At 42.9% G+C, this 13,515-nt stretch overlaps 1 protein-coding gene across 3 annotated transcripts in view; it reads left to right on the forward strand.

Annotated features, from left to right (window-relative positions):
• CHST11 (carbohydrate sulfotransferase 11) overlaps positions 1-13,515 on the forward strand; it is a 181,508-nt gene that overhangs the window by 65,904 nt on the left and 102,089 nt on the right. For all 3 annotated transcript variants that reach the window (XM_042792967.1, XM_042792968.1, XM_033008026.2), the window contains exon 2: positions 13,240-13,325. In XM_042792967.1, coding sequence (XP_042648901.1) covers positions 13,240-13,325 — 86 coding nt within the window. The remainder of the gene's footprint in view (positions 1-13,239; positions 13,326-13,515) is intronic.

Below are 13,515 nucleotides of genomic sequence, written 5' to 3' on the forward strand. Positions count from 1 at the left end.
TGGGAGCAATGGAAGGGGGTAGAGGAAGGGAGCAGAACGCTGAAAGATAAGCGGGCACTGAAAGCTCATACATTCACTGCTCTGAATGGTTTTCTTGTGTTTGGGGAATTTCTCCTTAGAGAAAGACAGACCCAGAGTGCTCAGTACATCACCTGAGGTTGCTTGTAAAGCTGGGCTCTATAATGGAAATACAGATTATGCTAATTGAGATGAAGTTTTATAGTGCTAATGTGTATTTTACTCTTCTGTGTGCTGAAGTGCAGCCTGGGTGTGAGGGAGCTGACAATGTCCTATTCATATGTAAAATGTTTTGAAGAATCTGTGGTTTGGAGTATCTCAAAACTGCCACATGAGGGGATTCTTACATCTGAAAGCAATATTATCTGTGTACAGCTCCTTGCTAACAGGGAGAGAAGTGTGTGAAAGCAACTCCCAGCCTCTGCGTAGGGATGTATGGATCCTGCTGAAAGAAGGCAGGAGCACTGGAGAGCTTCCATGGTCCGATGGGGCTGGACATGGCCCAGCAGTGCTCTGAGACCTGGACCTGCCCAGATCCTGGTCAGCTGAGGCGATAACCAGCTGTTGGAAAAGTAAAAGATCTTGCACAGAAGCTGATTGTGTCTCTGTGCTTTGGGATTACTTAGAGTTTAGAAGTATTAAACAGAATAAACTCTTGGAATAAGATAGTAAAGCCCAGCTGTGTATTAATTATTAATCTGGACATTTCGCAAATCTCAGAATCAGGCATTTACTGTCTGTGGTACTTTTTTCCTTTTAATATCAGCATTTGGCCTTCGCATTGCCAAGGAAGTAGCATCCTTCATTTGTGAGAGCTCATCCGCTTATCCATCAAGCTGCAGTCATAATCCTCTTTGCCATAATGAATGACTGCTCTGGAAGTGATTACTGCAGGATTTCATACTTTCTTTCCCTCTTATCAAATTGTTTAGCACTTCCTTTTTGTAAAGAAAATTACTGTTCATAAATCACAGTAAAATATCAGGAGGATGTGTTCACAGTAAAAATATCGGGGCACTGTTTCAGAGGTGGTAAATTTGATCCATCTGGACATGTCACTAGGATGGAAATTACTTGTGTCCACTTTTCTTTGTGCCAGGTTAGGTGTGCGTATGTGTGTGTGCAATACTTGTGCCTGAAGTTCAGGGACCAAAAGTTTGAGCCTTTCATTGCTCTGGGTTAAAATGATTGTTGGAGCTCTATTTTCTCTTCTGCTTGGCTTGTGAGAAGACTTGCTGTGCATTTGAGTATATCCATAGCAAATATGATTTTGTTTTTCATCTTCGATGCACATCTGTTGAAGAACAGCAAAGAAATAGTAGCTCAAATAGACTGCAGCTGCAGCAGCCGTTGTTTTAATTTTGACTGTGATTCAAGATAAATGCTTTTAAAATTACAGGTTTCTAAAGAAACCTTCCTCCTTTAAGGGTTTTTCTCTCATTTTTTTTTTTCCTTTTGAGTAAGCTCATACATCATGTTTGTTAAGTAGACTGGTCCCGACAGTGTATTGGAAGTAATGGGAAATAGAGAAAAAGAAACCTAGCTTCTCATTTTTTTAGGACAATGCAAATGTAGCTTTTTTTCCCTGGACCTAGATTTACACAGTTTTTGTTTGAACTTGCATCAGAGAGATGGGATGTAGCCAACTATCTACAGGCATGAAAACTAGGCTGATAAGAAGAACAGAGTACAGCATTCAACTCATTACTATAAAGAGAACCCAGCAACAGATGTGCCTGATGATGTTGTTACAGTGAGTATCTAGAAATTGGAGGAAGGCATGTTTGGAAACCTGTAAGCTTCACTAGAAATTTTCCAGCCTTCCCATGTTACCGGAAAGTGGTAATAAAAAAACTCTCTAAGACTCAATTTTGGAGTTTTAGAAATCAGGCGTTCTTTATTACAGCGCTGGACACAGAGGGGAGAGCTCCTCCTAATGTGTGTGTGTGAGAATGAAATCAACAAGCATTTGTACTACCTTAATCATACATATTCCCTGCATTTTTACCATACTTTTATTATATTCATAACTTTTCTGGAAGCTCATTAGCATACGTTAATGTCTGTTGCGAATATATGTTGGAGTCTTCGGGTGGTCGTTGGGGGTCTTCAGATGAAGGCTCGTAGTCTTCTTCACTGTGTCTGCCAGTTGACTCTTACTTCTGTGCCAACCCAGTCCTGTGGTTGTATATATCTTGTCCTCCAAGGCTGGCCTGGTCTGGTTTTGTTGCTAATTTGCAGCTTCCTTATCTTTATGTTTCTTCGCACCTGCTACTACAAGGCCAAACCGTCTTGAGTAAGATTATTTATTAGTTCCTCATCCTACAGTTATTCTAACTATTCCTCAAAAGATCAGTATTTGTTCTGCAGCACAATGGTTAAATGGTTAAAACAGCTTAAATTGTTCTGATTTTAATAATTCTATTCCACAAGTATCCATTTTCTAATAATCTTAGTTCACAGGTATCACCCAGATTATTGCAGACTCATTTTGCAAAACACATAGCTAACTTGTAGTGGAAAAGTAGGAAAAAATGTAATGTCCAGAAAGAGAGTTTTTCTTTGCATTTTGATACACTGGATCCATAGTGTTCTTTCATTCAAATTCATTATACATGTTTTTGAAATACATATAGTTAAAGTTGGTCACAATTCCTTAGTTACTTACTTTCTTTGCTTTTGAGACCAAAAAAAAAACCTCAAAAGGAAACAAAGAAAAAATTCTTAATCTGATGTGGATGGTAAAACAAACAAAAAAAAAAAATTTTATTTATGATGACTTAATTCTGAGAGAAAAGAAGTAGACTATTTTGATCAACATTTTTGGGACATCTGGCTTATTATGCCAATGGATGGCATAAGCCAGGGCATACACAGAGGTGAGCAGTAAGCTGAGGCGGTCAGTGATCCATCCAGAATTGACCTATGAAATACTGCGATGCCCCCGAATCTGCATTTCATGCCAGAGAAAGCAAGGTTGTATCAGAAAAGTTCTGACCAAGTCTAACATAGTTTGCACCCACAAAAGCTTGCTTCATTAAAAGCATTTTACGCCTGTGTGTGACAGAGATAAACAAAGCAGCGCTCTCCTCATGTGAGAAGTAAAGCCTGTGGAAAAGACTCTTGATTTAGGTTTGTGGATAATTTCTTGAGGCTTCTAAAGAAATTCCATATGGATTAACATTTAAAAAAAAAACTGGAAAAAGGTTGCTCATTGTTCATTAACAGGAAAGATGTGCTAATTTATGCCACTTGCAATGTCTGTAGGGTGGCCAAGGATCTAAGTTTCTGCATAATTTCACCCAAGGATATTAACTTCCCCACTGTGCCCAATTAAACCCATCCCAATGCTAATCTGAGAACAAACAGGATAAAATACAAATTTATTTCTGGAAGTCTGTCTAAAGCATAAAGTAATTAAATAGCTCTCTATTCTTTGGAGGGCATTTACAACTTCTGCAATTAGTGATTAGAGCTTAGAAACAAAAGTTAAGATTCATTTCCTTTCTGTACCAGGATTTATTTAATGTAACTTCAGCAATCAGCCCATCTAGGATTGCTGGTCAGTGGAAAGGAGGGGGAACCACCTTCAGAGGCACATGGGGCAACCCATCAGGGCAGCTGCAGCTCTCTGTTAATTTCAGGAGTGTAAATGTGTGGCTTAGAATGGACATCTTGCTTCCTAAAATGAATTTGATCTGTAGCAACTAATTTGCTTTCTGGAAGTTTTTAACATCTTTGCCTCTGTTTTTCTGATCTGTGAACTGAGGACTGTTACATTGCTGGTCCCTGGTCCCATAACTAGCAACTTTGCTGCTTGTCTCAGCTGTAATCATTTCACTAAGGTGTGAACTCTTCTTCTTCATTTTTCATCCTTCACTTTTGTCGTACTCATCCATGGTCTTACCTTAGTAACTCCCTCTGGTACATGAGTGGGAGTGGAAACATCAGGGGAGGGTAGGATAGACATGTTGAATCAACGAACCAGTATGGCTAACCCAAAATACAGCATCTCTCTTCCTCAGGTGGAGCTCTAAAACACCAGAGCTTTTGGGATTCTTTCTTTGCTGTGTTCATACAGCATCCAGCTCAGTAGCGTCTCTCTCAGTTTGTCCATGAGGCACAGTGATATTACATGAGGTAAGGTGCTCTGGCCACAAATTTTTGCTTGTTTCTCATACTGAGTAAAACCCTGTGTTACTAGTTACTGTCTGGTGTGAGGCAAAATCTGGTTCTCAATTAATGTAGAGAATAAGTATTATCTCATTCTCTGCATTTAAGAATTTGGCATGCTCACATACACTACCTAATCTGATTTTTACTTTCTAAAAATAGATCTCTTGGCTCCAGCAAAGAAAACTGCAGTTTTGCCTTAAGAAAACAAAAGAAGCCAGACAAGAGTTTAGACATAAATCCTTGTACCTGCGGTCTCCAGATGAAGGACCGATAATTTAGTCTAAAATCCTGAGCTGAATGCATCAAAGCACAAGGCTACAGATGTCACAAGATGTTGCCATCAATCCGTTGATCTTTGTGAACTGCTGCTGAAGGATTAGTGTTCATAAATCATTGCCGGGAGAGCTATCTAAAAGTCTCCTTACTCAGGCTCTGGGGCCGCTGCTGGGTGACAGCATTTGCATTCGCACCTCATCCTCCTGGTTGCTGATTAAAAATTAACCCTTTCATACTGTTCAATGTCCTTAGCCTGATTAGTCTGTAGAAGGCAGCATACGAATTTTAATGAAGTTTGAAACGAGGTAGTCTTTTTGTTACTGACTTTCCGATTTTGCCTGCAGCTTGGACCTCATAGAATCATAGAATAGTTTGGGTTGGAAGGGACCTTAAAGATCACCTAGTTCCAACTCCCTGCCATGGGCAAGGACCCCTTCCCCCAGCCCAGGGTGCTCCCAGCCCCGTCCAACCTGGCCTTGAACCCTTCCAGGGAGGGGGCAGCCACAGCTGCTCTGGGCAACCTGTTCCAGTGCCTCACCACCTTCACAGGAAAGAATTTCTTCCTTACATCTAATCTAATTCTACCCTCTTTCAGTTTAAAACTGTTAACCCTCATCCTATCCTTACGTTCCCTGATAAAAAGTCCTTCCCCAGCTTTACTGTAGCCCCCTTTAAGTACTGGAAGGCCACTATAAGGTGTCCCTGGAGCCTTTTCTTCTCCAGGCTGAGCAACTCCAACTCTCTCAGCCTGGCCTCATAGGAGAGGTGCTCCAGCCCTCTGATCATCTTCATGGCCTCCTGTGGACCCGCTTGATCAGGCCCGTGTCCTTATGTTGGGGCCCCAGAACTGGACCCAGCACTGCAGGTGGGGTCTCATAAGAGCAGAGCAGAGGGGGAGAATCACCTCCCTCGACCTGATGGTCACAGTTCTCTTGCTGCAGCTTAGTAGCAATTGGCTTTCTGGGCTGCAAATGCACATTGCTGGGTCAGGTTGACCTTCTCATCAAGCAACACCCCCAAGTCCTTCTCCTTTGGGCTGCTCTCAGTCCACTCATTGCCCAGCCTATATTTGTGCTTGGGATTGCACCGACCCATGTGCAGGACCTTGCACTTGGCCTTGTTGAGCTTCATGAGGCTTGCATAGGCCCACTTCTCATGCCTGCCCAGGTCCCTTTGGATGGCATCCTTTCCCTCCAACATGTTGACTGCACCACACAGCTTGGTGCTGTTGGCAAACTTGCTGAGGGCTCACTCAGTTCCACTTTCCATATTTCCATCAAAGATGTTAAATGGCACTGGTCCTAATACTGACTCCTGAGGAACGCCTTTTGTCACTGCTCTCCACTTAGACACTGAGCTGTTCACTGCAACTCTTTGAGTGCGACCATCCAACCAATTCCTTATCCACTGAGTGGTGCATCTATCAAATCCATGTCTCTCCAATTTAAAGACAAGGATGTCGCGCAGGGCAATGTCAGATGCTTTGCACCTGTCCAGGTAGGTGACATCGGTTGCTCTTCCCTTATCCGCCAGTGCTGTCACCCATTGTAGAAGCTTGAGCAGTAGGAGTAACTTGAGTAGTTTGGGCTTGTCCAGGAGCACCTTGTTTATCCACGCAGACCTCCTACTGTTTTTACTTGACTTCCTCTTTGTTGGGATGCATCATGTCTGAGCTTGGAAGAGGTGATCCTTGAATATTAACCAGCTTCCTTTGGTCCCCTCTTCCCTCCAGGGCTTTATCCCATACCACGCTACAAAGCAGATCCCTGAAGAAGCCAAGGTCTGCTCTCCTGAAGTTGAGGGTAGCGAGCTTGCTGTGTGCCATCATTGCTTAATTGTAAGGATCTTGAATTCCACCATTTCGTGGTCACAACAGCCAGGGCTGCCCTTGAGCTTCACATTCCCCACCAGCCTGTCCTTGTTGGTGAGAACAAGGTCCATCATAGCACCTCTCCTCCTTGGCTCCTCTATCACTTGGAGAAGGAGGTTATCATCAACACGTTCCGGGAACCTCCTGGTTTGCTTATGCCCTGCTGTATTGTCACTCCAACAGATGTCAGGGTGGTTGAAGTCTCCCGTGAGGACCAGGGTTTGTGCACGTGAGGCTGCTCCCATCTGTCTATAGAGGGTCTCATCCGTTCAGTCTTCCTGGTGGGGTGGCCTGTAGCACACCCCCACCATAACGTCTCCTGTCTCTGCCTGTCGGCCGCCTGTCCCAGCCCCAGGAGAAAGGTCTGGGCTGTTCCCGCAGCCTGAGCCCCGCACCGCGGCCTCTCCCTTCAGCAGCTCCGTCTGGGTGGAGGCATCGGTCACCGCTGGGTAGTCGGTGCGGAGCCCCCGGCCGGAGCTGCAGCCTTGGCTCTCGGGCGAGCGCCCGCCGCCCGGCCCTGAGGGCCAGGTGGGCCGAGTGCCCTTGGCCTGTGCGGATGGTCACAGAGCGGTGCCCCGTTGCTGGGCCGTGCGGACTTCACACCTCTCCGCTCGGCGGGTGCAATGTCTCTCCTTCAGAGAGGCGCCCTCCCGCGCCAACTGCCGGGCCGGGCCCTGGTCCCGGTGCTGCCGGTGGCCGGGGCTGCCTGCTGTGGGCGTGGGGGTGGCCGCCGTTACCCCCGGCCCTGCCCACGCCCCCTCAGCCGCTCGCCCTTGGGAGAGCTGCCGGCTCCCGGGGGGTCTCCACGCTCCCCTGGGGTTTCCCCCCCCTCAGGGACCCCCCATGTACGCCACGATCCCCCCGCTCTGCTGCGGAACGTACCTGCACCAGAGCTGATCGGCTTGACTTGGCTGAAGTCTCGCAGGGCAGATTGCTGTAAATTATTATGGAAGGCTTGTTTTCCTGAAGCAGAACGAGCTGGTTACTAATGACAAGCTTGTTCAGCATGATTTTAGCTAAGTGTCTGAAAGGTATGTGGGCAGGATGTTCAAAACTGCAAAAAATTCAGTCCAAGAGCCTCTGTTGAACTCTGGAAAAGGGCTGCTTCCTGGAGTCACTTACTTCAACTTTGCCCTGAGTATTTTCATGCTTCAAGAGTGTTGCATGTGCAAAATATTGTTAGATTGAGCCTTGCTTGATTTGTATTCAGATGTGACCAGTTTGTCCTGAACATAATTCTTGCCAGTATAGATGGAGCAGTAGTTTTATAATACCATTTGCAGACATATGCTTATGATTGAGCTGTGGATGTCTTAGTGTCTCTGAGAACGTGTTTAGTGTACTATTTTAATGTGTATTTCAATGCTTCATCCTAAGTACCCAATAAAAGTAATTTTCTCTGCTGCTTTGGGATCATAGTAGAAAACTATGCAAGAGTTTGGAAGACATGTCCATGTCTTCATCCAAAGAGAATCTCTAAACCTTCAGTATAGGTATAATTATTTATTCTTGCTTTGCTTTAAAAATTGAGGAAGTTTGAGGGCACTAACTTAAACATGGCTTGAGATGCCAAAGATGTAAGTAACTGGTTTGATGCTGCTATGTGGCCTGGGCCAAGTGGCACTGATCTTTCTGTCTAGGTTGGGTAGGGAATGTTTAGGTGAACGTTCAGCCTTAACCCTCTTGTTTTCATCTCTAGGAGAAGGTACTAAGTTATGTGCCTGCTCTTTGCTGTCAGTAAGATGCTCCCTGGAAAGCATTAACCCTGGCCTGAAATTAGGGGCAGCTGGACAGCAACGTTATTGGAAAGCAATGTATTTCAGCCAAAAGAAGCAAGCAGACTGCTGTCAATTTTCAGTCTTTTATACATAAATCAGACCAAAAAAAATATTTGACTTTTTTCTTTAAAGCTAGAACAGGATCCCATCTTCAACTGAGGTCTCACCATACTGTTGCTAGTGCATACTTGTTCCTCAGCAAGACAACTTGTATCCCAAATAGGTGGAATGAATTTTGTATATCAGCTTTAAGCAGTGCTGTATTACGGAATTCTGTCTTTGTGCTTTAGACCAATATAATGAAAAGTTAAACATTAATATGTCCTCAGAACTTTTCTCAAATATTTGTAATATGAGACAGTTAATTTAAGAGACAGTGAACAGAGGTAAAGTTTTTACATTTGTTTTTTGTTACGGTGCAAGTAATTGGAATAGTTCAAGCAGTGGAAATTAAATGTTGCCAAGTAGGAAAACAGTTGCTAGATGGCAGCTGGGGAACTTCTATTCTACAGAAGTCTTGATAATGGGAGCCTCTGACATTTACATGATTGTAGGATAGTAGTGATATAGGTGGCCGCTGAATGCACACACCCAGCATTTGAAATGTCACTCTGTCTCTGTAAATCCAGTGAAAAAAGTGACAATTATTCTGGGTGTGTCTTCCAGCAGAGTCTCTTCTGCAACTCAGTCCCACACAGGCTTGTGAGAAGTGGTTTCATTTGCCCTTCTGACACTTTGTGAGAAGGTGACCTTTATGGTTTTAAGTTTCCAAGCGTCTTGGTTCCCATGATTTTTTCCCTGCTTTCTCTTCTGTCTAGATAGTCCCAGTGTTCACATACATTTTCAGGCCAGTAATTTTCCCAAGAGAAGTGCCACCACGTCCACTTTTTTCAGTTTCACTGTAGCTTCTGATAGAGAGGCAGAAATTCCACTGATGTGGCTTCTTATTTTTTAGTATTTTCTGCTGTCACTATTTACCCTGTGGGAGTACCAGAAGTCTCCCATTCTGGGACAGGGTGTTTGTAGGTAACCAAGTGCATTATAAATGCCTTCTGCCAAGTAGAGGTGACAACTTCAGCCCGGTTCATGTGTTTCCATGTGAATGATGTTCAGTCTCTGAAATGTCACACAAAATAATGAGGGCTTTATACTATGCCTGCCTGCCTGAGTGTTCCCTCTCCCCACCTGTGCCCGTTGTTCCAGGCACTGTTGTCTTGCATTTTTGGCTAGGTGCAACCTGGAGGTGACATCCCCTCTTGTAGATGCCAAAATCTAGTAGGTGCCTTGCCATTCACGTTTACTCTGTCACTTGTAACCCTGTGTCTGCCATCACAGGTTTAGCACTGGGGGGACCTGGGGAGGAGATGCTTGCAAGCACATCAATTGTTGGACCATGACAGCTGGTTTGAAGTCTGACTGGCCTGGATGATGACCTGCAGGCTGTCAGTGTGCTCCTCAACAGTGCCTTTCCAAAGGGTGTGTTTGAGGGATCTACATTTTAATTTGTAGTCATCTAATGGATCAAGACTGTGGCAAAATTTCTGGACTTTTCTTCTGCACAGACACTAGAAGAATGTTTGACTGAGGAGTGCTGTGTTCTCGTGCTCAGTGCACTGTAATTTACAGGTCAAATTACTGCTCTTGGTACTAGTGGGTCTAAATAGAGTTTTCTAGAAATTGTGCATGGATTTTTCTGTTCTGAGATAATTTAAGGCCTGCACATGTAGTTTGCTTCTCTCTACATATATACACACAGATGATTATTATGCTGGTAAGGTTTCAGTTCAGCGGGGCTGTTTATCTTTCTTGAGAAACTGAAATTTGGTGGCTAGATAACATGCTCTTCAGACTTGCTGTTAAATGAATGACTAGTGATTCCGCAGATTTTAACAAGATGGGTCAAGACTACATTTTGGACAAATCATTCCTGGAGATGGAAGAAAGGTCTTGTTCTTACAGCTCTTGTATTTAAATAACAAACCATCAATTCATTCAGTTGCTCACAGTCCTGACTAAAATTTAGGGGATTGCTGATTCTGCTGCAGTTTCAGTATTAACACTACTCTAATCATTAAAGGTGCTGAATGCTGCTGTCAGCTGCTTCACACACTTAGTGTGCACAAACGTGATCTTTTAATCAGTTCTTGGAGCCATGCATATGCAATACTTATCATTAGTTTATAATTAACTTTAATTATATATGGAGATCAGCCCAAGCCATAAAATGTAAATTTAGATATTTACTATGCTAATAAGAAGATTTAGTGAAGATAAAGAGCTTGATTTTTAAAATTTTCACTACTACAATAGTGTGATGGAGTGAAAGTGGTGTTAAAATTAGTATAGCTGCAGTAAACGTCCATATTATGGTTTTCTTACTGCAGATTGCTGTAGATGAGATTCAGGCCCAAAAGGTTGTATCTTTCACATAATGAAACATGGCCTCAGAGGATCTGAGACAGTAGAAAACAGATTGCAGGTGCTCTGAGAGGTGAGTTTGTCCACAGGCATGCCAACAAGTGTTTTGAACCATATATAAACATACCAGGTAGTTATTCACCCAAGGACAATTTTGCAACAGGTAGGAGTGGGATTTCTGCTGAGGAAAGGGGAGCATTCCCCTTTATTTCGATGCTACAGTTAAATTCCAGGCACAAGTATTTTCCAGGTGTGCACAGAGGTGCTACGTACATCTGCATTGGGTCGTGCTGTTCCTGATACAGATAAACAGGAAACTGAGTGCTGTGGTGAGCTGCTGTGTTGCTGTGCTAACTCTGCAGTCTTCTTCTAAAGGCTTTATTGAAAAAACAAACCAATTAAGTAATATTGGGAATGATAAAAGAGATTTAGTGGCTTCTGTGGCTAAGGTTCTACATTAGCATTTAGCTTTTGCTGGGGAGACAGTAGCTTTTTTTTGTTTGTTTACATCTGGGAATCAAATCTTGCATGTTGTGCAAATAATTTAATCTTTATGGCTGTTACTGCTGCATATAAAGTGTTGCTGTGTTGATACCTGCTGGCTAAGTGAATCAGGAAGGGATACATTTATGCATGTTACTGTTTACTGTATTTAATGGAAATGAAAAGTGAAGTAATAAATTGGGGAATATCCCACTACAACTATTCTTCTTTATTTTGGAACAAAGCATCCATGTTGCTGGATCCTGGTTAATCACTGTCTAGTGACCTAGATACGCTGAAACATTCCCCTTTCCTTTTCCCCCCATTTTGTTTTTTTAAATGAAAATGATGTGGTTTGCTGTTGACTGGAAGGCTCGATTTTGGAAAGATTTCTTGTAATGGTGAGGGGGCTACAAAATGATTTTCAAAGCATCCCTGGACACAGTTCCTGGTGCAACGGTATGGAAGGGGACAACAGACAGAGATGGGGCAGACAAGAGCTCTGTAGTTAGAATGACTGCTAGATGTCTTACACCCTCGCTTTAGTATTTTCTTCCTAAAACCATTTCCAGACACTGGAAGTTGACATTACTTACGCAAAACCTTTTTAAAGTTTTAACCATTTTAAACACTTTCTAAGTTAACTTTTAGAAAGGCACATTAGCATAAAAATTAAGGAATCACAATACTTGGCTGCGTGACTAAAAATGCTTGGAAGTTAATCAGGTATTTAAACATGTAGATTAAAATTATAGCCTCTAATAACATTACTATCTTAGCTGTGAAGAAAATCAAGACATTGAGCCAGTTTGTTTGTTAGATTTATATATCCAACTCCTGCCACAAGACCCATGGAATCTTTCTTTGCTCGGGGAAAAAGTGACATGGCACGTTATTAGATAATTAACTTCAATTTAAAAATAGATATGAAGTGAGCGAAGTAATCTATTATGTTTCCAGATCGGAACTATATACAGTTTTCCGTAGTTCATACTACTTGATGTATCAATTATGATTGCATATTAGGCCTTTGTATTAAAACATTACTTGACTGTATTTTCTGACTCTTGGCTTGAAGCCTGCAATATCGTGTTTGCAAGTGGTGCAGCTCAGAACCGTTGCTATAGGACACTTCAGTAGTTTCTGGTTACAAAACTTGGCAAGCAGTGGTAAAAGCGTGCCTGACTCTGCGTAATGCCTTTGGATTCCCAGCAGGAACATCTCTTGTTTCCTTTCTGTTGTGTCTTAATTAAACCTTGACGAGACAAATCTCCCCTCGCTGCGATGCCTGATGTAGGCATCTGATTGCCTGATACTCCTTCTGTAGCTAGCAGAGCAAGCTGGGGCAGAGGAGTGTTTGCAGAGGTTGATGTGGGCCACATGAGATTAGTAGGACAGGCAAACTTTTGTTTTCCTTATGACTATAGAGGGAGATTGGAGCCGAATGGCTTCTTATGTAGACTTTTATGGCCACAAAGGTCTAACTTGAAACTGATGATCTCTGCGCCTGCTGGGGATCAGATCAAGATCTCTCCTGGAAACACTTTATCATCCACAGTGCTCCTCAGTCAGGCCTTTGACAAAGCCTTTGGTTTGAAAATCTGCTGGTCTCCAACTGGGATAACATAGCATATGTTGGCTTTTGGAGCAGTCAAATATTCAGTTGCAATATGTGGAGCAAAATATAGTTTGGAACAAGAAGTGCAACAGTGATTGACTGTATGTGCGTCGTGTACTGCTGAGTGTCTGTTCTAGGAGAAACCAAAGAGTTAGGCCAAAAGGAATCAAATGTTTTAATAATAGGTTCCAGTGTAATTCTGTATTTAGACTGAGAGAGGCTCAGATGTTGCCTCTCAGAGATGCTGATTATAGGAATCCACCTGACTCCTCCCTGTTGATCTGAGAAGCAGGTAACTAGCACTGCTGAAAATTGTGTTGCTTTTGTCCCTATGCTTGAATTTTTGTGCAACCAAGGTGGAAGTTGTTGGGTAACAGGTTTTATAAGAGGGGAACCAGAGAGCGTTTTTCTTTAGTAGCTTCTACAATACATAAAGGATTTAGGTCTCGGACAATTTCTAGGGAAAGTAGAATTAGGGATTAAGATGTGACGTTGTCTGAGTCCCCTGATATGTTATAAAATACTTTCTTGTTGTAGGTATTGCAATAGGTTACTGCTAACCAATGTTGCTAACCTGTATTAATTTCAATTTCCCCTTGCAGTAATGCGTAGAAATCCATTTGGGATGGACATTTGCTGCCGGAAAGGATCGAGAAGCCCACTCCAGGAACTCTATAATCCCACCCAGGTGAGTTTCTCGTGGCTGTGACCAAATTTCCCAGCCCAGTGTACAAATACAGGCTCTCTTGAAGGTATACTGGTCTGTTTTTTCTCATTTATATGCAGTAGCTGCCTTCATCTTGGAGAGCTGATCCTGGGACCTGCAGAGTTTAGCTATAAAGTTCTATAGCTTTCGCTAAGGGCCTGATTTTTAAAGG

This window comes from Tyto alba, unplaced genomic scaffold, assembly GCF_018691265.1.
Source record: "Tyto alba isolate M040663 unplaced genomic scaffold, T.alba_DEE_v4.0 Super-Scaffold_2, whole genome shotgun sequence".
Lineage (NCBI taxonomy): Eukaryota > Metazoa > Chordata > Aves > Strigiformes > Tytonidae > Tyto > Tyto alba.